This window comes from Asterias rubens, chromosome 12 (assembly GCF_902459465.1).
Source record: "Asterias rubens chromosome 12, eAstRub1.3, whole genome shotgun sequence".
Taxonomy (NCBI): Eukaryota; Metazoa; Echinodermata; class Asteroidea; order Forcipulatida; family Asteriidae; genus Asterias; species Asterias rubens.
In genome coordinates this window covers 4029538-4056526 of record NC_047073.1, presented here as the reverse complement: position 1 = coordinate 4056526, position 26989 = coordinate 4029538, and the positions used below count along the sequence as shown (strand labels likewise).

General features: G+C 38.5%; 3 protein-coding genes and 1 non-coding gene across 6 annotated transcripts; 1 reads left to right on the top strand and 3 right to left on the bottom strand.

Annotated features, from left to right (window-relative positions):
- Positions 1 to 1917: 1917 nt before the first annotated feature.
- On the bottom strand, positions 1918 to 10144 carry LOC117297386 (mitochondrial ribosome-associated GTPase 1-like). Of its 3 annotated transcripts, XM_033780382.1 has the most exons (12): positions 10066 to 10144; positions 9089 to 9257; positions 8622 to 8686; positions 7841 to 7951; positions 7121 to 7207; positions 6451 to 6598; positions 5218 to 5279; positions 4064 to 4160; positions 3176 to 3257; positions 2772 to 2878; positions 2098 to 2230; positions 1918 to 2025 (listed from the first exon to the last, which is right to left on the bottom strand). In XM_033780382.1, the coding sequence occupies exons 2-11, from the start codon at positions 9189 to 9191 to the stop codon at positions 2133 to 2135; spliced, it is 960 nt and encodes a 319-aa protein (XP_033636273.1). In that variant the 5' UTR covers positions 9192 to 9257; positions 10066 to 10144; the 3' UTR covers positions 1918 to 2025; positions 2098 to 2132. The 3 variants fall into 3 exon arrangements, with proteins under 3 accessions (XP_033636273.1, XP_033636272.1, XP_033636274.1); XM_033780381.1 differs by having other exon boundaries at positions 1918 to 2230; XM_033780383.1 differs by lacking the exons at positions 1918 to 2025; positions 4064 to 4160 and having other exon boundaries at positions 2125 to 2230.
- A 228-nt stretch (positions 10145 to 10372) lies between these two features.
- On the bottom strand, positions 10373 to 10444 carry Trnae-uuc. The gene has a single exon. It is a non-coding gene; the product is annotated as a tRNA-Glu (tRNA).
- Positions 10445 to 10704: 260 nt separating this feature from the next.
- On the top strand, positions 10705 to 18494 carry LOC117297364 (arsenite methyltransferase-like). Its single transcript, XM_033780354.1, has 9 exons — positions 10705 to 10924; positions 12373 to 12523; positions 13077 to 13213; positions 14394 to 14545; positions 14973 to 15110; positions 15361 to 15503; positions 16301 to 16390; positions 16793 to 16976; positions 17741 to 18494. The coding sequence occupies exons 1-8, from the start codon at positions 10758 to 10760 to the stop codon at positions 16916 to 16918; spliced, it is 1104 nt and encodes a 367-aa protein (XP_033636245.1). The 5' UTR covers positions 10705 to 10757; the 3' UTR covers positions 16919 to 16976; positions 17741 to 18494.
- Positions 18495 to 21545: 3051 nt separating this feature from the next.
- LOC117297363 (BRISC and BRCA1-A complex member 1-like) lies at positions 21546 to 26457 on the bottom strand. The gene is made up of 7 exons (XM_033780352.1): positions 25848 to 26457; positions 24562 to 24620; positions 23868 to 23988; positions 23621 to 23730; positions 23016 to 23151; positions 22346 to 22432; positions 21546 to 21805 (listed from the first exon to the last, which is right to left on the bottom strand). The coding sequence occupies exons 1-7, from the start codon at positions 26331 to 26333 to the stop codon at positions 21635 to 21637; spliced, it is 1170 nt and encodes a 389-aa protein (XP_033636243.1). The 5' UTR covers positions 26334 to 26457; the 3' UTR covers positions 21546 to 21634.
- Between the last annotated feature and the right edge of the window lie 532 nt (positions 26458 to 26989).

The following is a 26989-nucleotide window of genomic DNA, read 5'->3' as shown; positions in this document are numbered from 1 at the left end:
AGTAAGTAGTCCCGGCTGCTATCCTACCTTCCACAAAGCAGAAGAGTTCTTTTCAGAACTAACTAGTCTCCAAATTCTGAAATCTACTCGGCAGCAGTGGAATAAAAAGCAAAACTTGGTTCCCAAAGAACAAATCCACACAGCAGATTTGATTATAAACATGGTTTAAAGGCAGTGGACACAACTGTTAAGTACTCAAAATAATTATTAGCATAAAACCTTACTTGGTAACGAGTAATGGGGAGAGGTTGATAGTATAAAACATTGTGAGAAACGGCTCCCTCTGAAGTGACGCAGTTTTTGAGAAAGATGTAATTTTCCACTAATTTAATTTTTGAGGCCTCAGAATTAGAATTTGAGGTCACGAAATCAAGCATCTGCGAAGACTGGTCTTTTTGGATAATTAACAATAGTGTCCACTGTCTTTAAACTGCAGTTGCTTGCCATAGGTATACAAAAAAATAATGAATTACGTAAACGGGAAACAGAGATTTTACTTTGAGGATAAACTAAAACAAACTTGGAAGGATAACAAAACTTAAAAAGCAATGGATATATTTTGACTGTCATGCCATAAGCTAAATTGGATGGTAGTTTTCAAATAAAAATTTACAGGTATAATAAATCAGTGTTTGTCAATTTTCGATACACCTAGTTCAGTTAAAGTGTTCTATTAATACAACAATGCCACACATCCTATCAATGTTTTGTTTGCACCTTCGATAATAATAATAATAATAATAATAAAAAAAATTTTTTTTAACATTTCTAGTGCGCCATGACACTCCCTGGCGCAAAAAAAACAAGAACTCCGCCAAAAGGATATCGCTTGTTTTTACCCTTACACCAATGTGTACTTCGCGATGTATACTCGGTACTTTCCCCGAGTCCTGTGAACAAAATCCACAGGTTCGAATCCCACTCGGGTGGTTTTCCTGTTGATTCTTTTCCCAGAACCCGGGGGAAAGTACCGAGTTGACAGTGCTCAATTCACATAGGTGTACGGGTTAACAAAATATATATTCACATCATTTGTGACGTCTCTGATGCTTAATTTTAACTACTTAACTACAATTGTACAGAATGATAAACAAAAGGTACTTGAGAAACGGTCCAGGAATAATTATCCCCATGTAGGAATAACTAATTGAATTGCATTGATAAATTGTACATATACAGGTGGTCTGTCTCCATGACTAACTATAGAGCTAGCACTTAACAGTAGGACAAAGTAATATAATTTTTACTAATAAAACAAGTCCTCGACTGTATACAAACTTGTCTGAAGGCTCTATACTGTTTGTCTGTTTGTTTGTTTGTTTGTTTGTTTAGATGATCATCCCACAAAGGGAACTCGGTAAACTCTATATATATGCGACCCAGCATGTGTGCATGCGGCCATTTTGTAAGTTGACAATAAAGCTTCGCGAAGCGTATGTTTACAACACACACAACGTGTATTTCACATTCACCGTGAAAATGGCATGCGCGTCTCTATATAAAACTCTATGGTAAACTCCCACAAGGGGATATGAACACCAAGTTTGCAGCAGGCAATCTCTCTCACACAAATATTGGTTTAACATCTGAATTCATTTACGACAATACTTATTATAGTCATTATTGTGAATACAGTGGTTAGCTTGGATTCGTAACCCACATTTTGTGATTGCCAGTCCTGCGCTCTAACCACTTGACCACGGGTAACCCTGTTGAGGATGTTTCTTCCAAAAGCACCTTGTACCTCCACTCATTTCATATGGAGAATTGCAGTCAAATCCTCTACATGTGGACCAGTCTATGTTAGCTCCACTCATTTCATATGGAGATTTGCAGTCAAATCCTCTGTACATGTGGACCAGTCTATGGGTGCGTTCGTTTAGCTTCCCTGGGTCGACCCCGATGTTGCGTATTTTATTTTTTTCCAGGACGAACGTGGGCACACAATTACCCCACGTTCGTCCTCGAACCAGGAAAACACCCAGACATTACCATGTGGGCCTTCTCGTGGTGACGTCAGTGCACCTCGGGCCAGCCCCAAGAGCCCCACTTGTGGATAAGGTCACTTGGGGCTGGCCCACGGTGCACTGAACGCACCCATAGTTAGCTCCTTCTGATCCAGAGGTGAAAGTTCAAAGGTCAAGTGTGATAGTTCCAAGGTGACCTTGACGGAATGACTTGATCATATGTGCAGAGGCTGCGTGTAAATTGGGCCTCATGACAACTGTTCCTAACCAACCAAAAAGTAGAAACACAAATTGTTACAGAACAAAACACATTTTGACTTCACAAACTCTCTCAAATTTAAATTTGCTCTTTCAAAACCACACACGAATGTGGATTAAAGGCAGGGTACACTTTTGGATATTGTCAAAGACCAGTATCCTCCATCGGTGTATCCCAATAATAAAGTAATTAAAGTTGCAAGAAAATAATGAAGGAAAAAACACCCTTGTTGCATAAAATTGTGTGCTTTCAAATACCAGAGAAAGACGTACTTTATGCCTGAAGCTCTTTTCAGATTCAAGTTATTTTTGGGGAAAATTTCCTTTTCTCTCAAACTACGTTACTTCAGAGGGAGCCGCTACTACATGTAGCAATGTTTTATACTATCAACAGCTCTCCATTGCTCTTTACCAAGTAGGGTTTTGTGGACATTAATTTGTTGCTTTAATGCCAAAGGTATACCTTTCCTTTAACAATTCGTACTACAACATGTCGTTGTGTCTTCTCAAAATTTCAAGAGTATGCCAAGAATTACTTCTCCTTACCGTCCAGAGTTTTGAAGCGTGAGGTCTTGTTGAGTTTCTTGGCAACACCGACCAAGACCTCCAAAATATTATCATTAGGAGCCACCAGATCATAAAAATCAACGTATCTGTGAAATCAAAATAAAGATGAGAAAATAGTATTAGCGGTTTGCAAACTGCTAACCAACCAAAAGGACCTATGGTATAAAATGCATACAATATTTAATGGTCTGACGTTTAGTGGCCCGAGGTTATTGTTTCAAAACCTGCTCTAGTCAACTTGTCTTTGACCAACCCAAATTCATATAAGCACTTATAGTTACTGTTGTTACGTTTATTATTATTATTATTATTGTGTTGAAATGAATGATAAATAGTCTCCAATCATAAAGACATGGTTTGGTCTGGTTTCTAGACTGCCATACCTGTTGTGGTTGTATTTATTGAGGTAGTACAGGAGATAGTCTGCAATGACGTCCTCGCCAACTTTGTGATCTTGAAGCATTCCTGCAAAACACAAAATTGCAAACAAAAAACTTTCAGAATTTGACTGACTTTGTTTAGTAATTTTTTCTTCAATTTTTTAAAGATTCTTAGTAAAGCAAATTTGATTACTATACTAGCCAAGAACCCCACGGAGGGAAGACTAGGATGGAAGTTTCATTTTGAGAGGTGGGAGGAATACCAAAGAGAATTATTCCAGGGAATCTCATACCACCCGATAACGACTTAAAACCCAATTCATATTTTTTATATATGAGCACTCTTTGTTTTGTACTTTTTGATGAATGTTTTGACGGCTAGTGTCAAAGTCGCAACAATTTGAGGCATGACAAGCTGAGTAGAAAATTTCACTAGTCGCCCAGGCTTATTGTTAATGCTGATTAATCATTCACTAAGCTCCTTAATCTATCGTTCATGTCTTAAAGGCAGTGGACACTATTGGTAATTACTCAAAATAATTATTAGTATAAAACCTTACTTGGTGACGAGTAATGGGGAGAGGTTGATGGTATAAAACATTGTGAGAAACGGCTCCCTCTGAAGTGACATAGTTTTCGAGAAAGAAGTAATTTTCCACGAATTTGATTTCGAGACCTCAGATTTAGAATTTGAGGTCTCGAAATCAACCATCTAAACGCACACAATTTCGTGTGACAAGGGCGTTTTTTCTTTCATTATAATCTCGCAACTTCGACGACCAATTGAACTCATTTTCACAGGATTTTTATTTTATGTATATGTTGAGATACACCAAGTGAGAAGACTGGTCTTTGTCAATTACCAATAGTGTCCAGTGTCTTTAACCTTACCACAGAGGGCGAGTTTCATGCCGACCTCGATGTCCCTGATGTAGGGTGTCATAATCCCTGGTGAATCCAGCAACCACACTTTGGGTCTGCTACTTACCTTCAACAACAAAAACACAAGTTCATTCATTCATTCATTTTTGGTTTATTACTTTAAAACAAATTCCTAAGGCAACCGGAGGTCGAGTTACATGAAAATATAAAGAGGTAAAAAATAAGAAAAAATCACACTATCACACATTTAAGAAATAATTGATTAAGGAGAGACAAATATTTACAATGTATAAACCAAATTGTTCTAAAAGTTTCGAGGAACAAAAAAAACTGGATAACAAATATTACTGAAACAGTCAAAAGGCGCATAAAAAGCTGCATTCCATTGCAATTCAGTTTTTAAAAAGGCGTGTGAGGTGAGGGAGAGGGTTAAGTTTTTAAATCATTCAGTGAATCTCTCACAGTTTGAATAAGGTCCACTTGACCGATAACTGCACGGCCTTGATCCTGCAAGGCTTTAAACAGCTGGTTCAGACAGAGTCACTACTCTTTTATTCCCATTTATGAATGCAGTTTTTTTTTAACAAAGTGGCATAATACAAAATCAAAAGTGGAATAAAAAAAAACAAATTAAAACTTTTCTGTACATTTACAATTCCTACCACGTACTCACTCAGTTTTGCAAAGTCGAACTGCATGCAACGTTCAACAGTCGTGCCCATGTGTGTATACTTACAGATTTTGGATTGGGTGCCTAAACGCAGTAATTGCGTTAGCCTCATTTAGCGCCCTCGTAATCTAACGAGCCACACAATATGTTTAACACTTGTAACTGTGTTAATAGCACGTTTAAACATGGCCAGGTAATCTTCTCTTTACCAATCAGGGCCCAATTTCATGGCTCTGCTTACTGCCGAATTCTGCACTTACAATCGCGATTCCCAGCTTACGTGCAAGCGCAGAATTTCTGCGCAAGCCTTGTAAGCGTAGAATGCCTAGTAACTTTGAATACTCACACGCAGAAGCCCAAATTCGCCGCTAACCCGTGAAATACGCTTGCCGTAAACACAGAATTCCCTGCTTCCGTAAGCGCCGAATGTATGGATAAACTGTCGCGGGTATTAAATCAAATATAAAAATGGTGGCCATAGAGTTTATCTCACCTGTATTTTATGCATGAGGGATCTGGTCACGCCTGGCTGTATACCCACTGGTGTTGCTTTCCCTGAGGTTAAATATGATACAACAATGGAAATGAGCATAGAGTATCTAAACTAGACCTGAGGTATAAGCACTTAAATTAGCGCTTCAATTGACACAAAGCACCTCAACAAGCACCCAAGTATCTCAATTAGTACCTGAAATGTTAGGCCTTAAACTGAAACTAAGCAATTCAACTACCACTAAGTACATCTGCACCTAGTTATGATTGCGCCAAGTATCTCAATAGTACTTAAATATGCACCAAAAACAATGAGCGCTTAATTTGCACCAATCACCTCAACTTTAATCTTATTTTAGCACATTATTTATGCACTTACACCACATCTAGCACTTCTCACACTTTTCAGCGAACACCAAGTATCTCAACAAAGTACTTCCAATTTAGCATCTATTCAATCAATGTTGTTCATCACTCACATGTTCATTTAGTACCTCAACTCCAACCTCAATTCGAGTACTACCCTCTAATAACAATAATAACAATAATACCTAGTTCTTATATAGCGCATTTCACAGTAACGTCTCATATGTGCTTTTACATCAATGCGCATTTACATGGCCCAATAATAACATCCCTTTAATCTTTCTCAGATTTCTTATGAGTGTAACCTGAGCTGCCATAAGCTTGTTTATAGATAATATCAACCTCAACCCTCGCTGGTACCCATTTATACTCCTGGCTGAAGAGAAGCATTTATAGTAAAGTATCTTGCTCAAGGACACAAGTGTAATGACCAGGATTCGAACCCACACTCCGATGACTTAACCACCAGTATTCGATGCTCTTAAAGCCATTGGACCCTTTCGGTTCAGAAAAAAATAATAAAAATTCACAGATTTACAAATAACTAACAGGGTTTACAGAAGGCAATGGTGAAAGACTTCTCTTGAAATATTATTCCATGAAATGCTTTACTTTTTGAGAAAACAGCAAAACAATATAAATTCTCGTTAACGAGAGTTACGGATTTATTTTAAACACATGTCATGACACGGCGAAACGCGCGGAAACAAGGGTGGGTTTTTCCGTTGTTTTCTCCCGACACCGATGACCGATTGAGCCTAAATTTTCACAGGTTTGTTATTTGATATAGAAGTTGTGGTACACAATACTGTTTACCGAAAGGGTCCAATGGCTTTAACCACTCGGCCATGACACCCTAAAGTAATACCTTTCTTGAGGTGGATTCTCCTCATGGCGTTGATTAGAGATGACTTGCCGACATTAGGTACACCAATCACAATCACTGTGTACTCCTCAGCCTCTACTCGATTGTATCTCTCGCTGTTTTCTATCAGTTCAATAACTCGGGGTATAATCTACAAACCAATATTCATAAATACCTAAAGACAGTTTATCCATTCAGGGAAAATCCCCCAATCAATCAAAATCCAATAGCATAGAGACCATGTGAACTTTGTTTGCAATAAACACAACCTTGTACAATTCTTGGCTAGTCTGGCAGGCAAGATACTGCACTGGTCCTATGGGAAAGATGACATTTTGTGACATAATTTCCACATCAATCCAAGAGTTATGAAAGTAAAAGCTGGACAAGTTTTGAGTTGTGCCCCCTTTCATCATATCAAAAATTGAAAAGAATTGGACAGTGCAATCTCGATAAAATATAAGATTTGATGTATTCTTCCATTGAGCTGTGTACAAATCATGCCTGCAGGAAGTCCAGGCTCGGTGACTCTATTGTAAACATGTGATGTCACAGGTCACATCGTCTATATTTGTATCGCGCATTTTGTATTGATGCAAATACAGAACTTGATAGAAGTTTCGGTTCTGAGGCTGATTGATAGAAAAACTACAAAGTTATTCTTCAAACTCACATTTTTAACACTTGGGCTGTTCTGTGTAAGGCACTCCGTGTACAATACATCTTGTACTCCTTCCTCTTTCAAATGATTACGAACTTTCTGTAACAAAATCAATTTTGAAATCTTCAGAAAATTTTGTTGTCATTCAGAACATGAGAGACGCAACAAACTAAAATCTTTCATGTCAAATTCGGCATGCACTACAAAAAAAAGTGTGTTGTTACTTATACACTGTAGTGTGACAAGCATTGTAAACTTAAGAAGAAACCATAAATAAATAGTAAACTTGCGGGTACAACCATGTGTAAATCTCTTACGGAGAGTGTTGGCTCTAAAAAAGAGCCGGTTTGGTCTTGACGTTTCGAACAGTATACTCTGCTCGTTTACTTTAGAGTCCTGTGGTTAAAAATCCACAGGTGTACTACTCAGGTACACCATTCTAGGAAGCGGCCCTGCCTGCCATTAAAGAGGGCGAGGCACCCGGTTGGTGCAAAACTACTCTAAAACTTCAAGCCAAGCTGTTAATAACACACCATCAGTTTTGTTGTGTTGGATTTTCCAAACCTTATGCGTCTTCACTTGCAGCTTTCGTCCTCTGACGTCACACTGCAACACATCCCAAATTACTTCTTTCTCAAAAACTACAATTACTTCAGATGGAACCTTTCTCACAACTTACCAAGCGTTCTTACCAAACGTTATATCAATGCTATGAATCGTGAGCATACTTACGCTGGTTTCTTGAGGCGTCATATCAGCCACGTCTTTCTTATTTAATATCAGCAGATGAGGTCTAACGTCCAGTACATCACCGAAGATCGGATTCCTCCCTGAAAAAGGAATCTGCCCAAGAGAAAAAAAAAATAAAAATGTTTGAGAACAGTTGTTTGATAAAGAACTTTCCCCGAGTCCCTCAGAATCGCTTCAAACTGAGTAAAGCCCGATTCACACTTCCTGCGAATGCAAAATTTCAGGGCCTACACGTCACAAATTTGAAACAGCGAGCAATTTAGAACAGTTGGCGTGTGCTGAAATCCTGCAAAACATTCACAGCGAAAAAAAGAGTTGTGATGTCAAATTCGCTTCACAAGAAGCATTTGCAGGAAGTATGAACCGGGCTTCAGGCTTTTGTTGTTCGATGATAAAAGTTTAAGATTGGTTCATGAAACAGGTAGTCACAACTATTTATGTACATTGTAGTAGTCCTGGCTGCACGATTAACCGAGTAGTTGAAAATGGTAGTCACGACTCAACTAAGTAATCAATAACCGCCGAGGCTTATTCAAGACACCTGTGTGAGTCAGGCACTTTATAAAAGCTGTGTATATTAATTTAATATAATTATTAAAGGAAGATCTATCCTCGGCTGAGAATCAGAGTTGAGTGTGGTTCATACAAACTATGCATGTTTCAATTCTTAGACCTCAGTGAGGGCGACTTAATGCAAGGGGTCTTGATACAACCGTTGCAATGTCACTGTCTATTCTAAAATGAAAATTCTAGGACTACGTACTCTGGCGTCGTGGACTTCTATTATGCAGTCTACAGATCGTAGAGCATTCCTCATTTTCTTCATACCTGAGAAAACATGACCAGAAAACAAACTCAATCAATAAATATTGACCCTGTGGAATCAACAGGGAGTTTAAACCATGAACCACTTGTGAACGAGTGATCACCAGGACCAAATTTCATAAAAAATGCTCAAAAAGCAGAGAATTATGTTAGGCAGCTTTTCTAGTGCTTAGCAAAAAATTTTACTTAGCTACTTTTAGTACTTTAATAGCAGCTGTATGAAAATGTTGACACTGTTCCTGTGTTAGGCCAGAAACCACATATGTATGTGTGGACACCTTGTGCCAGGACTCTGGCCTGCAACGGGAGGAGTTGCGTACAGCAACGGTAGATACCAAAACATTTAGAGGGCCATCGTTCGATGCTCCGACTGAATGCATGAATAAAAATATATATGATTTGTACCTCTTGCCATGTGCGATGGGAACCAGTGAGTCAGATCTTTACTTCCAAAGGTGAAGAAGTCGCGGAAGATGCGCTGACCCTGCCTAGCTCCTTGTCCTGCCATTGTAAAGAGTAACGCCTATCTCTTAGACACGCCCCTCCTCATCCATAGACATTAATATCCGATAACCTAGGTTTATAAATAGAATAATCTGTCTGCATATTAATATATTATTGTTTGTTGTATGGTGTCACGGCCGATCGGTTTAAAGCAAAGAATAGCTCTCCGCATTTATGATAAAAATGGAACCTTAGTACTCGGATCTCAGACAAACGTTCGACATTTCACTAACATACATGACATACACAGGGGTAACAGAGCAGTGGGTACATCAATGCCCACGTTTTATGTTCACTTGCGTTAGACTACTAGTACTACAACATCTTGATAATTGCCTGATCGCTAAAGTAGTGGAATATTTGTCTGCCAGCCGGGTGTTTAGAGCAAAAGAGTAAAGACAACCCCAAGCCCCACAGTTTCCTAAAGGTAGTATTTGTATAGTATGGTATTTGTACTACTAACTTTTGCTAAAACACATAAAGTAATGGCTAATGCCAGACATACACACTCCATTACTTTACAGTCCCATTGGTTTTGTGCGTAAATGAAATTTGAATGTCAATGGTCATTCGAGGAACTGATTCGTGTTTGACACGAATGTCCAATGTCAAACGTGAAACCAACTTCACACCGGTGTAATAAACCTACTTCAAGCATGCCATAAAACAGTAAACACAACAAAACTGAACCGAATTATCGGTCGGTAGAACTAGAACTTAGAATTGATTAGAAGAAGTACGAGTACGACAGAGAATGTCAAAATTCGAGAAAAAAGGAGTACAGCGCCACTGTCGTCACAGACCATGGAGGTAGAGGAAGAATTCAGACCAAATCAAGTAAATACAACAAAAATTCATAGTAAAAGTAGAGAACTCACGTCGGATCATCGTCCGTATTTAATATGCAGCACTCAGTATCAGCAAACAGAACAGAACGTGCAAGTTTAAAAAGTCACGTGCATGTCATGTGTTTCGCTAAAATAAACAAACAGTACTAGCGCCCTCTAGAGAGCTCTCTTGATTGTAAATGAAAAAGACCCCCCCCCCCACCCCTACGGTTCTTTTTTGTCACACATAACGGGGAAAACAAGCTTATTCTATATCTAAGCAATAGTGTCTCCCAAATATTAAACTCCATAAAGTGAATTTAAAAAAAATTAAAATAAGTGATAGAAAAAATACGGCTTCCCACACCGGGAATCGAACCCGGGCCGCGTGGGTGAAAACCACGAATCCTAACCACTAGACCATATGGGATCACGACAAAATCTGGGGAAATAACAAAATTGAATCATTAATAATTTTTACTAGTTCCGGTCTAATATATTGCTCTACGACTCAGGATTCCATGTATAGTCTATTCATTTGGAAGTGATTAAATCGAACAAAACTATGAGTGAGTGTGGTAAATATTAAGGGAAGTTTGAGTCCATGTTTTGTGTTACCAAAGTTTTATTGCTGCTGTGCGATTCAAACGCAAGAGGGCGCTCTATTTTCTTATGACTTTCCCAAATCTTTCAACTTTGAGTTGCTTTTGACCGGTCCGTCGACCTTTTACGTACAAAAGACCATGGCTGATTGTGATAGTATCCACGATAATGTCAAAGATTACTACGGCAGTGTTATTCAGAAAAACACAGATTTGCAAACAAATGCTTGCAACGTAGCGGGATCAGTAAAACCACCGTTGAGTGTGAGGAACGCTATTGCAAGCGTTCACGATGAGGTTGTTTCAACGTAAGTCATTTTTCTATCTCACTGGGTTGGGTTTGGACTAGTTGCGATAACGTAACCCTCCTGCCGACGGCTCCGGCTACGTCGTCGGCAGGAGGGTTACGTTATCGCAACAAGGTTTGGGCATGGAGCTATAGCTCCATGGTTTGGACTCGGCTCTGTCTTTTCTATAGTCGTGTCTACTGTGTACAGTGTTTCTATCAATTTCTAATCTATACTGTTTACTGTGTTCATGTTGTTTGTTTCGCCCAGCCAGCCCGAAGAAGCAGCAGCTATGAGTATTAACAATAAGATTCAACAATGACAAGCTACCACCAGATTCAGCCACAATGCCAACAATTGATTAAACATAGATAGTAGAGATAGATCTACATTTTGCTTTTAAAATTTTAAGTTTGCTTTTATTAAAAAAAAATTGTTTACTTAGTAGGCCTGTATAATAAAGTTATATATTTATTATTTTTATAATTTATAAAGCCAACTCAAATATATATATTTTTTTCCAAAGTCAAACACAAGAGTATATAATATGCTTATGAACAATAAAACAATTTTTTTAGTATTGGTTTCTCCTGATTTATATGTTTAAAAATAGTTAGAGTTGTTTGGGGAGCTGACTCCGCCTATCCCTTTTGTGACGTCAATCGAGATAGACTTTGCCTGGAATGAGTAAACACACAAGCAAAGTACATTTACGGTCCAAGTAGTGAGTTTATACGCTTCGAAAAAGTTTATTGCTAGGATGCAGCAAAACAACTAAAGATGGGGTCAGGTCGCATGTGTTTCCTGCAGATCCCAAGTATGGGCGGTTGCTGGTCGCGAAAGTCAGACTCACAAGAGCAATAGTGGTCCGGTCCGCATCTTTTTCAGCGCTGTGGAGCGAACACTTCGGCCGTCGTGCTTCAAATCCGGAATACACCACACATTTGACACGAAGAGAAAAGTTTTTCTTAAACATGACGTCATCCCAACAAATTGTCCAGAGTGGGAAGTCAAAGAAGGTACCTGAAAGACGTGATGAACCTAGGGGAGCGTATGCCAAACGTGAAAAAGAGTTTAAACTTTGAGAATATGCTTTTAGCTTGCGGTTCACCGTGCAGGGTAATCCGAGGGGACCGTCTGCAAAGCAGCCAGATACTAGTGCGTGCAGTCTGCTCCGTGACTGTAGTTCTGTACGTAGGCATCATACCGATCAGGTACCCAGACGTAGTGTACGGGGCCAGACTACACATTACTCTTCAAATATCGCGCCTCGATTGATGTCATAAACAGCGCCCTCTTGGGTCGGGGCCTACTCTTAAATTTGTGAAAATAAAATGAGAAATAATTTTTTTAGAACCTTAGTTCTACTCATCAAAACACATTATTAGTTACAAAAGCTTTATTTTTGAAAAAATACCACTTCCAGGTGACTTTAAGTAATCGTCTGCTCTGCTTCTTTCATATGACAGGTTCTATGGATGTGGTCTGACTATTCCAAGCCATGTTGAAGGGCTAAGAGTCTTAGATCTGGGATCTGGAACTGGCATGGATTGTTTTGCCATCAGCAAGCTGGTCGGAGAAAACGGATCAGTGGTTGGGGTTGATATGACTGATAATCAGGTAAAACTAAACCAGTATCTGGTTTACCAAACATACAGGTTATAAAAAGCACCCCTATAAAAAGCCCCAATGTTTCAGTATTTTTATGGAAATTTGTTTTAATTTTTCTAATTAAGTGTATTCTTATTTTGCATTTATTTTATTTATTTTCATGAAAATCAACGTGATTAAGCCGAAGGAGAGTGTCTTTATATAGTGTTTATTATTATTACTGTTGTAATTATTATTATTAATTTTTCTTAGGTTATGTTTCAAGCCAATAAGTCTTTTTGAGGTATGGCGGCCGTGATACGCGCACGTCACCATGTTGGTGGTCATTAGGTTTACGTGTGAACGTCGCGTCGCCTAAAATGCGCTTTATTTCACTGAGTGCTGCACTACTAATAATTGGCGAACTTTTTCGAGCAATGGCTCAAATGAAAGCTTGTAGCGTTCTCGACCCCATTCAAAATACCTATTGAATTTTATATCAAACAATTTGGGTCAAATCGGCCAAAAATCTGACATAGCATCTTTAATTTTTTGTATTCAACTACATGCATTTACTCCATAGCTTGCAGTGGCAATCAAGTATGTGGGCTACCACACAAAGGAATTTGGGTACAGCAAGAAGAACGTGGAGTTTGTCAAGGGCTACATTGAGAAACTCGGAGAAGCCGGACTGCAAGACAATCAATTTGATCTCATCGTGTAAGTAACCTTTCGTGGGGTGTCGTGGCCGAGCGGTTAAGAGCTCCGAATTCAAACTCTGCTAATTCTGTTCAGCAGAGTGGGGGTTCAAATCCCGGTCGTGACACTTGTGTCCCTGAGCAAGACACTTAACTATTATTGCTTCTCTCCACCTAGGGGTAAATAGGTACCTGTGAGGGCAGAGATGGTTCTTGTGATTGGTTTAGCTTAGTAGCGCATTTGTTGCACAGGCTGTATACTCCCCAGGGAGCTGAGATTGTTTAAGGAGTGAATTAAGGCCCAGTGACCAGGGGTAATATGTTGAAGCACTTTGAGACACCCGTAGGGAGTGAAAAAGCGCTATATAAAAAAAACCCTCAAAACTCAACCTTTCAGAAAATGAATCTAATCTATTTAAATGTTCTTCCATAACAGGCTTCACCTAGGCAAAGGTCTAAGCCAAGATTTTGGAAAGGGTGTCAAATTTTGCTTGAAATCTAAAAACTGGGTGTCCAATTTTTTTTACTTACATTCATAAACAAAATTATAAACCACCATTTCATCAAGATCACAGCGGTTTGTGATGATACACAGCAAAAGAAACATAGGAACAATGTTACAAAATTGCAAATTAAAAACATTAACAACCTAACAATCATTGTGAACAGGTGTGATTTCAGGTGTTTCCTGAAAATATAAAGTGAAAAGGCAGAGCGCTAGAAATGGGGGGGGGGGGACTATTCCAAAGTTTAGGTGCGCAAACAAGTTTTTTCAGCAGCTGATGCAAGAGATTTTTGATGAATTTTGTTCTCGACAAGACAAGTAGTGTCTTTCGATCAACGCAAGCTGACTCTTTCTGGGGTATACAAAACTAAGCAAAATTTTAAGTGTGCAGCAGCCGATTTCACGAAACGCTAGGATTAATCCTAACTCGAGCTAGGACGAGTAACCCGTCCTAACTTAGGATGTGTTCAATGCGTCCTACGTATTTGGATACGGAACTGAACCCGTCCTAAGTCATACGATGAATCCTAAGTTAGGAAGAGTTTGGTGAAATCGACGGCTGTGCCCATAATACATAATACATATTTAGATATGAATGGCAGATAAAAATGGGTGTCAAAGAGAACAGGGTGTTAACAAGACTCAAAGAGGATCTCTCAAGAATTTCTTAACGAGATTCTCCACGGTTCTTTTTCAGTTCAAACTGTGTTGTGAATCTGTCTCCAGATAAGAAGGCCGTCTTGAAGGAGGCATATCGAGTTTTGAAACCGGGCGGAGAAATGTACTTCAGTGATGTATACACCAACAAAGTAGTCCCAGAACACCTACAGAAAGATAAAATGCTTTGGGGTGAGTGTTGTGCTGATAAAGACCACAGTCTCTACAGGTGCGGAAATATTTCCAGTCTTGTGACCAAAAGTTTAACATTTATTTTTGTCAAATAATAAACCACAAGGGAAACTGACTGGGTACATGTTTAAATGATTTTGGGTTGAACAAAGAAAAATTGACTAGAGCTCGATTTGAACCAACGACCTCCGGTTTAACGTGCCGGCGCTCTACCAACTGAGCTATCTAAGCCCTATGTTGGTGGTCTCCCAATTTTGTCAATATCTTTGTTCGGGGGGGTACCTGTCAGAAGCCATTCAACCACAAACTGCCGTGTTTCTCGTTTTGTAGTACCCGAGTGTAAGCTTTGGGGGAAAACTGACAACATTTTGATGTTTTTGTATCAAATTACCACATGCTGACATACGATCTTTATGTTTGGTTTTAGGAGAATGTATAGCAGGGGCGATGACTTGGCAGGATTTGGTGAGCTTTGCTGGGGAGGTTGGTTTTGCGACACCTCGTCTGGTCTCTTCCACCACTATGGAGGCAGGCTGTGAAGCCGTTGCAACACCATTAAAAGAAGGTAGGTTTCATCAAAAACCAGTCTTGATATTTTGTTATCTCGTGTCAACCCTGGCAGAGTTTTTATCGAAGGCTTTATCAATAGACTCTGCTAGGGTCGAAACGTTTGGCCCTTAAAAAATTGTTGTATTTATACCATAGGTCCTTTTGATTGGTTCGCAGTTTGCAACAGCTAACTCTATTTTTTCATTTTGTATTACCCGAGTGTAAGCTGTAGGGGGAAAACTGACAACATTTTAAATTTTATACAGCTGGTATCCGCTTTGTATCTGCCACTTACCGCCTGTTCAAGCTCACTGCCGGAGCACCAGCCAATAGGTTAGAGGTCAACTACCTTGGCAACGTAACAGATTATCCAGATGAGCTTCCTTTTGATGCTCTGGCTAAATTCAAGGTATGTGATATTATTTATTTATTTATAAGAAGGGGGTTATTTTTTGGGGGGAGGGAGCATTATGCAGCTTCTGATTCAGTAATATTACAGGATACATGTATTAAACAGGATTTGTGAGGATGAAAAACACCACATTTTAAAGACACTGGACACTATTGGTAATTGTCAAAGACCAGTCTTCTCACGTGTATCTCAACAGATGCATAAAATAACAAACCTGTGAAAATTTGAGCTCATTTGGTCGGCAAAGTTGCAAGATAACAATGAAAGAAAAAACAGCCTTGCCACACTAAGTTGTGTACTTTAAGATGGTTGATTTTGAGACCTCAAATTCTTAATTCTGAGGTCTCGAAATCGAATTTGCGGAAAACTACTTCTTTCTCGAAAACTACATTACTTCAGAGGGAACCGTTTCTCACAATGTTTCATACTATCAACCTCTCCCCATTACTTGTTACTAAGTAAGGTTTTATGCTAATAATTATTTTGAGTAATTACCAAAAGTGTACACTGCCTTTAATTTTAGTCCGAAAGCTCACTGATTATGAAGTTCATACAAGAACTATTTTTTCTGTAGACTGTTATTTCCGTTAGAAATATAGTTGTACTCTAGAAAACTATCCGACAATATGTTAACATGCTGACAATTGCGCATGGTTTTTAACTGTTTCCTCCTGGCTCACACAATGGATTAAACCCAAATGTTCACATGAACAATCCCTGTAGTTGGACTTTGAATGGTCGGGACAGTAAAGGTTTACCATAATGTTTGACTTTTCATCATCTCCTTGTTTCAGAAAGGATGTCCCGTCAATGTCAGTGGCGAAGTAGTCCAGATCGTACGCCAATCACGCTACTCCAGTGCCTTTACCATTAAAGATGCAGAGGTATGCATAAAGACCATTTAACCTATGACATTAAACTACTAGAAAAGAATAACAGAGTAGACTTCTTCAGACTCCCTACCATGGGCAGCCCGATATACCGATATCTCTTGCCACTAATCCTTTGAAGGGATGCACAAAAACAAGGATACATACAAGAATTACAAAAAGACAGTGGAATCACTCTCTTCCAGCAGAAACTCAAAACACACTTGTTCTTGCTTGCTTTCCAACATCTTGACAAAACTTGACCGGCACTTTTACATGTTCCTCTTTTTCAGTAAAGTGTGCCTTATAAATGCTGTAGTTTGTATTATTATAATCTGAGTTGTCGTCGAAGGTAACACAAAAAACAAATGTTATGCTTTTGAAAGGTCTTGTTGGTTTTTTTTGGTCAATCATCAGGAGTGTCCGGTGGATCCATTTAAATTTCTTACGACTGCGCAAGCATCTTCAGGGGGTTGCTGTGGGCCCCCCAAGCAGGCAGTCTCGGGGGGGCTGCTGTCCCCCTCAACAGCGACCAGCCACTGAGGGTTGTTGTGGTCCTCTAAATCAAGCATCGACGGGCAGCTGTTGTGACCCTCAAAAGGTAAGTGGATTTAATTTGGTTTAACCCTTACTATGATACGTTCAAACACTGTATACATTTGTACTTACTACTTTCCGAGTTCTGTAAACAAAATTTGCAAAAGTCGTTGTTAATATGTCGGTGATTGTTTTTTTCCACAGAGCTTGGGAAAAGTACTGAGAATACAGTGCTTATATATATCGGTGTACGGTTTAAAAAACCAAACAATATTCTCTATCCCCGATGCAAATTTAACAACTAAAAAGTAGATTCACTTGTTCTTAATAAAGGGTCTATGTAATTTTTGTAGGACAAAAAACACAATGTCCACAGATTTACACTAAACTTACACCGTTTGAAGATAATGATATTAGAAAGCTTCCCTGAAAATATTACGTGCTGAGGTGCTGTAGTTTTTTGGAAATGAGTAAAACAACGTCATGAGATGAAAATTATTTTAATCATTTACAGACATATTTTCGTGAATTATTTTTACTAATTTCTCAAAAACTACAGCACCTCAGTTAGTAATATTTGAAGGCAAGCTTTTCACTATCATTATCTTCAAACCCTGTAAGTTTAATGTAAATCTATGGACATTTTGAAAAAGTACCCAAATCCTTTAAATAGTCTTTTTCCCAATTGTTTCTGATCTCCATCTGAGAGCAAGAGACTTTTTTGTTGGCCAGGCTGTGTGGTTCGTGGGAGTGGGGTGCTTTTTGTACTAGCAGTAGGCCTTTAACAAATCCTGACAATGTATTTTTATTTAATTTGTGTTTTTACAGGAAAAGCCTGTGACAAGTTGTTGTGGCCCAAAGTAAGTAAGTAAAAATAATTTCAGACAAAGGTATCTTAACCAAGATTTACTTTCCAATAATAGAAACAAGGATAAATGTAAATTTAAGCTGTAACAAAATGTAATTTGGGGATTAATGACTTAATATCGTCATCTAGTTTTCAATAAGCGAAAAAGGGAAAAAAGTTTGGGTCTCGCAAGGGATTTTGTGCATATTCCTATCCAATTTGGTCAGTGGTGGTCTGAGTTGTCATGAGATGGTACTTCAGAACTTTGACAGTTTTTTCAGGTGGAGATATATCTCTGGAAGATTGGTACTGGTATGAACTTTAGAACCAGAAAGCTTTCAGGTGGATATATTTCTCTGGAAGATTGGTACTGGTATGAACTTTAGAACCAGAAAGCTTTCAGGTGGATATATTTCTCTGGAAGATTGGTACTGGTATGAACTTTAGAACCAGAAAGCTTTCAGGTGGATATATTTCTCTGGAAGATTGGTACTGGTATGAACTTTAGAACCAGAAAGCTTTCAGGTGGATATATTTCTCTGGAAGATTGGTACTGGTATGAACTTTAGAACCATCAAGTTTTCATGTTGATATATTTCTCTGGAAGATTGGTACTGGTATAAACTTTAGAACCATCGAGCTTTCATGTTGATATATTTCTCTGGGGGATTGGTACTGGTATGAACTTTAGAATCAGTGAGCTTTCAGATGGATATGTTTCTCTGGAAGATTGGTACTGGTATGAACTTTAGAATCGGTAAGCTTTCAGGTTTTTTTTTTTTCTGGAGGATTGGTACTGGTATGAACTTTAGAATCAGTGAGCTTTCAGATGGATATGTTTCTCTGGAAGATTGGTACTGGTATGAACTTTAGAATCGGTAAGCTTTCAGGTTGAAATATTTCTCTGGAGGATTGGTACTGGTATGAACTTACGAATCAGTGAGTTTTCAGATGGAAATATTTCTCTGGAGGATTGGTACTGGTATGAACTTTAGAATCAGTGAGCTTTCAGATGGTAATATTTAATGGACATTTTTGCAAGTAAACTCATCAGGGTTTTCAGCAATTCCAGTTCTTTCATTAAAAGATTTTTGTTTTTCTTGTTAGTTTTGTAGACGGTGGAATAGACTATGTAAGTCTCTCGAAACGAGAAATCAACCTGAAATATTTCTGTGAAATAGTATTAATATATTTACAAAAATTAAGATACTTACACAAATTGGATGCTCAGTTCTAGAAACCCCATATACTTCCATCTCGCCATAATTTGTGGGACCATTGCATAGTGTTCATGATAACATTAACATCAAACAAGTAATTGGAAACAGAAGTCAAGTTCACAGATTTCATTTGTTCATTGTTAAATTTGTATTACTTTCTTTGGTGGCTAAATTGTCTGACAATATAGTATAATTTTTAAAGTCATTTGACGAAACAAGTATTTGAAGAAACAGAATCGTGCATAAGCAGGGCTAAAAGTCATTTGCACCAACATGGTTCTTGAAGTGTGAATACACGCAGGTCTGCTAAATTCTTTCTGTTTATTACTTTAGTTTCAGAGTACCAGTATTACCTCATTAGTTTTGGTTATTTTTCATAATTTATTTACTCCTTTATTATTTATTTATTAAAAATTATATTTTTGTTACACAGATATCTTTCTAGATAACTTTACATCAAATGTATGTTTTCTGTGAGGACAGAAACAAAAATCCTCACCATAGACACTATTGGTAATTACTCAAAATAATTGTTAGCATAAAACCTTTCTTGGTAACGAGTAATGGGGAGAGGTTAATGGTATAAAATATTGTGAGAAACGGCTCCCTCTTAAGTGCCAACGTTTTCGAGAAAGAAGTAATTTTCCACAAAATTGATTTTGAGGTATCGAAATCAACCATTTTAATGCACACAACTTCGTTTGACATGGGTGTGTTTTTTCTGTCATTATTATCTTGCAACTTCGATGACCAATTGAGCTCAAATTTTCACAGGTATGATATTTTATTCATATGTTGAGATGCACCAACTGTGAAGGCTAGGCTTTGACAATTACCAATAGTGTCCACTGCCTTTAATGTTACTGAAATCTTAGAATCATGTTCAATCATTGAGCAAGGGCCAGCACTAGTGGTTCAACATGTACATTTTTTTAACAGGGTCAACTGAATTTAAAGGGGTTTTCACAGATGCTGAGCCAGTTTTTAAGGGGGGGGGTAGGGAAGGCACAACTAAATATTGACCAAGACATTAGCACTCTACACAACAAAAAAAGACAAACCAAAATATTTCCCATCAAGTGCTTTATACAATTACTATCCTCTCACACGGGTTACACAATTATGTTTCCCCAAGCCTATTGTTCCGACACACCCATGTTCTGTCACACCTATTGTGTTTCTTATTCCTTACCCTAATCCTAACCCTAAACCCCAGCATGTAAACTACAAGGGGTTACTTCGAAGTATGAGGATTTCGGAATATAAGTAGCTTCAGAATATAGGGATGTTAGTCAGAATATAGAGCAGTCACTTTCACTCATGTGCAATCCATCAATGATTTAAGGCAGTGGACATTATTGGTAATTACTCAAAATAATTTGTATAAAACTTTACTTGGTGAAGAGTAATGGGGAGAGGTTGATGGTACAAAACATTGTGAGAAACAGCTCCCTCTGAAGTGACATAGTGTTTGAGAAAGAAGTAATTTTCCACGAATTTGATTCCGATACCTCAGATTTGGAACTTGAGGTCTCGAAATCAACCATGTAAATACACACAACTTCGTGTGACAAGGGTTTTTTTCTTCTTTCATTAGTATCTTGCAACTTCGACAACCAATTGAGCTCAATTGACAATTACCAATAGTGTCCAGTGTTTTTAAGGCAAAGAAGAAACATCATATATGATAAAATGTGGAGGTAAACATAACAAATTGACTTGTTATAAAGTCATTAAAGCAACCTGGAATTTGCAAGTATGATTGAAACAAATGAATATTTATTTGTCAGTGTTTTTGTATCTTACATTTGAGCAACTAAAACAAATACCCAAGATGACCACACATTTTGAAGGAAAAAAAAATCAATAAGCAATAGTGCGCCACCAAGAATTTGGCCAATAAAAGATAATTTTTTCGGTCCCTTGTCTTCTACCGCAAGGATAAAGACGGGTATTGGTTTTACAGACCCAATGATGTGATTGGATAAATGTAAAGTGATGCAATCTTTCCATTTCTGTGTTTTGATTGGTCCGAGTTTAAGAGCAAATAAGTTTGAAACATGAAATTGCAATTATTGACATTAGCACTGAGCTGACCACATGTTACTTTTACTGTTTTTTTCTTTATAAAAGTGGCTATAAATCAGCACAAGCATTAACAAAAACCAATCTATGACCCTACCTTTACAATTATTCTATAGACCCATTGAATATTACGTCACAATTTAAAAAAAGAGGAAGATCATTGGACAATAGCTGTTCTCTGTCGATTAACATGCGCATGGCCTCAGCGTACCTGTAGCGTTTCGCGTTATGCAAGGGGGAGCTACTGATTTCTTACACAATACAGAACGCGCCTCCGAACAATGCGCGTAAGTTTGGGTGTCGACTCTCTTTTGTGCATGTTTGTATACGATTTTAACACCCAACATGACACTCAGGATAGGCGCATGTGAGTACGCTGCGCAAATTGCAAGGGGTCTATAGACCTTATGCACATGACGTCATTTCAGTACGGCGCCCTTGCCTTGAGGTCAAAAGGAGGTTGTTCATTAGCCAATGTATGTGCGTTTCGATTGTTTTGTCACCGTTTGACCTCAAAGATGGCAGCTGGATGACGTCAATGCATAAGGTCTATACCAAATAAAAAGGTATCTACTCCACATCTCTGAAGATGTTATACTGACACTGCGTCTGTGGTGGTCTCTGTAAGGGATGAGCAACTAACATTGCCATCTTGTCATAGAGTTGAGTTGTTTGCCGTCCAACCTCGTGGATATATGAAGTGTTATGTACGTCAAGGTTTAAGAAAACATCGTAAATTTCCTGCATGGGAAAGAAAGACATTTTTGAGACTGTCAGGTTGGTCTTAGTGGTGTCTTTCCTTGCCTTCCCGTCGGACCCTGGGCCCAATTTCATAGAGCTGCTATGCATACAAATTTGCTTAGCATGAAACTTTTGCCTTGATAAAAACAGGATTACCAAACCAAATTTACAAGTGATTTTTAGGATAAGCAAACAATAGCTGTATACAAGTACAAAACAATATGCAACAAATGGAAATTTGGTTGGTAATCCTGTTTTTGTCAAGGAAGAAATTTCTGGCTAAGCAAATTTTCGTGCTTAGCAATTCTATGAAATTGGGCCCAGGTTCAAATACCACTGGGATAAGCAGAGCTGTGACATTGAGCCCAATATTCTCTGATCATACTTATTGGAAAAGTTTAGTTGCTTTTCTTTCTCTTTTCATCATCTTCAAAACTGATATGGCACTAACTATTATTAGCTTGACTTTTACTGGGTCTTATCAATGCTCAGTAAACACCCATAGTCTGTCATTGAGAAGGGGGGTATGGTTATTTTTACCTTGCAGCAATTATCTTCTGTCGGAGGCTCATGGACATAAAAGACATCAAAGAAGAAGTACGGAGATGTTGTCAAGCTCTGTTGTGACTGCAGAAGACAATAAAACATATCAAGACAATAACTTTCAAACACTCAAAACAAGATTGCATTTGGAATGTGTTGATTCACCGACAGTTATCTGTTCAGAACAGAAATAGAAACCAAGCAATGGGTTAACAACTAAAACACTATGAAGTACAAAACCGGTTTGAGTTTAGACTTGTAGACATGTTTTTAAATGTTTGTTGCAGTGATAACGGCTATCATGAGACAATAGTCTTGCAAGATATTGCATTCTCACAATACTGTGCCGTTCTTGCGATACTGCTGCTGTTCGTTCTCAGGAAAGTGCTGCTCTTGCGAGACTTGTGCTGACGCAACTATGACCGCGCCGTGAGCCAGTAGCTGTGGAAACTGGTGTTTGTATGCAAGTGTATTGGGTGTACACATGTGAATGGGGTGAAAGGTCAAAGGTACATCTGATAGGATCCCGCCAGGTGCTCAAGGCTAGTATCTGGCATTATTCACGTGCCTCATAATGTGACGGCAGATGTTAAAGCTAGAAGCTGGTTTGCTATCACCGCTACAACCAATTTAACGACTCTAGCATGGTCTCTGTAATAAAACCAACCTGTGAATGTGTGTCATCTTCTGCAGCAAGCTGAGGGATGCATCGTGATCGACCGTACACAAACAGGATTCTGACTATGTGTGGAGGTGGTAAGCACTCAATGTCTTCAATGTCAGGCAGCTTCACTTTCTCTTGTCTGTAAAAAGAACAAATGGAGTACAGAATAGGAGATATAAAGTGATTCCGAATTGAAACTGGGATTGCACATACAAAGAGTCCGTTGCAAATTTACATTTTGTTTGCATTTTGTTATACAGACTTTGAATTTCAAAAGGGGCACAGAAATTTTCCCTAAATAAGAATTTGTACTGGAAATTCACAAAGAGCACCACAGCAAACGCTCAGGGCAATTGCTGTGGTGCCATGGGTCATTTTTGAGGCCTGTGTTTAGCATAAATTAAACACTTTGCGAAGCCAGGCAAGGCAAGGAAAAGCAAGGCATTTGGGACGCACAAATTTCACTGCACAATTGAAGTCTGCATGCGTACACTTAGTTCACGCAAAGGCACTCTGTATCAAATTTTTCAGTCTTTCTCTTTCAAACATGAAACGGTTTCAAAGTATGAAACGGAGCATTAAAAAAAAAAAAAAATTCAGAAACTTACATGACATCAAAGAGTGATCTCAAATTACAGCTCTCACATTCTGTCGTATCGTTGGTCATATCCAGTAACACATTTACAAATTCTTCAACATCAGATGTAAAGTCCTGGATCTGAAATTTAAAAAATTCAAAAAATTCAAACTTTTAAAAACAGATCAACAAATACTGTAAAATTAGTACAACACCCTAAACAAAGATATGCAATATCAATAATGACAAAAAAATTGTTCTTGGATGAGTTGTCTTACCCAAATTGCACTTTCCTGGAGGAGGACTAGCGCAAATTCATGCTTAGGGCTAATGGCACTCTTCGTCTGGACGAAGATGTTTAATGCTCTCTTGATAAGCTCCAGAGGATTATGCTTGGTACTGAAGAATAAAACAGAATTAAACGGAATAATTCTCAGAATATTTGACTATTTGATCATTTTTAAAATCACTCTACCAATGAACAAACCTACATGTTCATGTATGCCCGATTTCATAGAGCCTGTAAGCATAAAAACTTGCTATTACAGCACAACAAAATATTGCTGAGTAAAATTAGCTTACTGTACCAGCCAGAATAATAAACAGTTAAATTTAAATTTGTTGCTTAGCAAAGACAAACAAATTTGCTCAGCAGAATGTTCTGCTTAACAGCTTCATTGGATAGGGCCCTGACGCTTTGTTGCCAAGGGCAAGGCAGCTTTTTCCTTTAGTAAAGGGCACCTCTATTGTCTACAAGGGAACTTAACGTTTCTACTGGAACATTTCAAAGTGCACAAAGGCAACAACCAAGTATCAGGCCAGGGCACAATTTCACAAAGCACTAAGATGCATCTTTAAATTTGTGCTGTGACAGTCACATCACACTTTGTACTTGAAATTGATGCACATCTTAAGATCCCAAACTTTGTGAACTTTGCTAAAAAACAACGAATTTAAATAACTTTCTCTTACCCTTCCTTGGATACAAAAGGAACTCTGTTTACTTCGGTGGCTAAATCAATACAGATGATCTGCAAATGAAGAGAACGATAAATCTGATGAAATCACATCTGATGATTTGTTACATATGGCTCTGCTTGCTGTGGAACTCTGTGCTTACAGACCCCTGTAAAGCTTGTACATGTAATTCTATGGGCCGTTAGCGCAGATTTCCTCTGTAAGCAGAGCCATGAATTTAGACCAGGAGCAAGCAGAGATAACGGGGCAAATCTTAGCATGAAAAGGCATCGACTCCAATTGAAGACAGAGGCACTTTATTATAATTTTACAGGCTGTCAGAAAGTACCATAGTTTTTTGTAGTCTACTCTAGGCTAGCATTGGGTGCATGGTACTTTGTGACAATCTGTAATATATAGACACAACATGGCTCGTGAACTGTGGACTTGGCTCCTCAGCCTTCTGTGGTATTTTGTGGAAAGAGCCAGTTGGGCAAGAGATACTTCTAGATCTGTTTGATATTGTCTTGGATATTGTCTCCAGATGACAGCTGTATGGAACAACCCTCCAAGTCATAGTTCTAGGACTAGGCAGTAGAGTGCATAGCAACTACTTCTAGAAACTTCACAAGGGCGCATTATAGTTTCTAAAGTACATGGTAACGAGGTTTTAAAATGGCTTTAAGTTAAAGACTGGAACTTTGAAGTAAATTGTAGTTACTCTAGCAAGCTGATCTGATTCTGAAAATACCACACAAAACAGTACACAAGATATGGCATTGGTTTTATATAATATACCAGCACCAGCTATACTACTCCTACCTAGAACTATGAGGTTCGTTCTGCTATCCCTTCTACGAACGACAATACAAGAACAAACCTCACAGTTTTACGAGTACAGCTGTTTTCTTATTTGCGATAAACGTACCCATCTATCCTTCCGTCGATCACAGAGGAGGGATGGTTACTATTATCACAACTAAAGCTGTACAGACAGAATTCTAGCCTAATGGATGGTACCGTGGCAGTCTATGGTATTGGTAGGATAACATCATCCTCCTCCCAACAGTGGGAGGAGGGTTACGACTTACGTTATCCCAACTAATAACTATGGTATTGGGTGATCTGTGGTACAACTGGTTGCAGTAACTATGGAATAATGGTACCACCAGTGTCAAACTGCAATATTGATTCTAACCCCCCCCCCCCCCCCCCCCCTCTAGAATCTAGTCCTGGTTTTTTAGGTTTGATAATCTTCTAAAACCCTCGATCCAAATCAAACAAATGAGTATTAATTATACAATTTTTTCTGGACAGTTGATGCGCGGCAAATTGAGCGTCGGTGCAAATATTTCTTGTTGATGTGACACAGTCCCAAACTCCATCTCAACATTGCCATGGTTACGATGCTGATCAAACTGCATCTCTCGTTCCATTTCCGGCGCTGGACTCCTTGAAAGCCCAGACATCAAGTCAGAGTCATTTTCACTTTTGGTGGTGCTCATTGAATCGTCACTGTCCTCCACTTCGGCAGCGCCGAGTCCGCCAAGAACACCCTTCCGGAAAATCTTGTCTGCTGATGCGTGTAAACTCTGCCCAACTTGGCCGAGAACTTTTCTCCCGACACCGGTGATCGGCATTGAAGTTGAACCAGGAGCTGTGGTCCCAACGGCTTCGTCATCAATTATGTCATAGTCTCGGGTTGGTTCTATTTGAGTAACCCCTTGAGGAATTGGTGACCTTCGATCTGTCATTTTGGGAGGTATTTTGGGCAATTTATGCTCCATTTTCTGGTAAAACTTCTCGACACAATTTCCTCAATGTTTTCAATGTTGACAAATTTAGGACTGGTATCTGTTTCTCTGAGTTGAAATTATCGCATACATTTTCTTACTGTAAAGGGACCAGTCTACATAAAGGCAAGTAGTCAGTGGTCATTTAAATCACACCTGTTGTAAAAGGCAAATACGTCTAGCTGTATGACCTAAAATTTGACTGCTCTGAAACATGCTAAATAAAAAGTGTTTTGAGAAAGAAATTTCGTTGTGTTGTACAATTGTAATGTGGAAAACTGTAAAATTGTTAAAGTGTTGTTGAGAAATGAATCAAAATAGTTAAACATTGATTAGAATTGAGTCGGAAATATTGGGATGGGACTAACCTGTATGGGTATTCCAATAAAAAAGGGGGTTTCCAAGTGAAGTCTGATCAACTTATATTAATAACAGTTTTGTTTTAAGAAATTAAGTACATTCAAAGTCATCTGAATATTAATTTAATACAATTTTATGAGGCTTTTGCAGTAAAAACGATAATTTGGAAGAGTTTTGTTCAAATTTGTATTGCAAAACATATTTTTTGTACCCCCTCTAAGATAATGGTTTTTCCGTCGATGGTGATTCACCTTCACTGGTCCACGTTTTAGCTGTGCAAAACTATTACG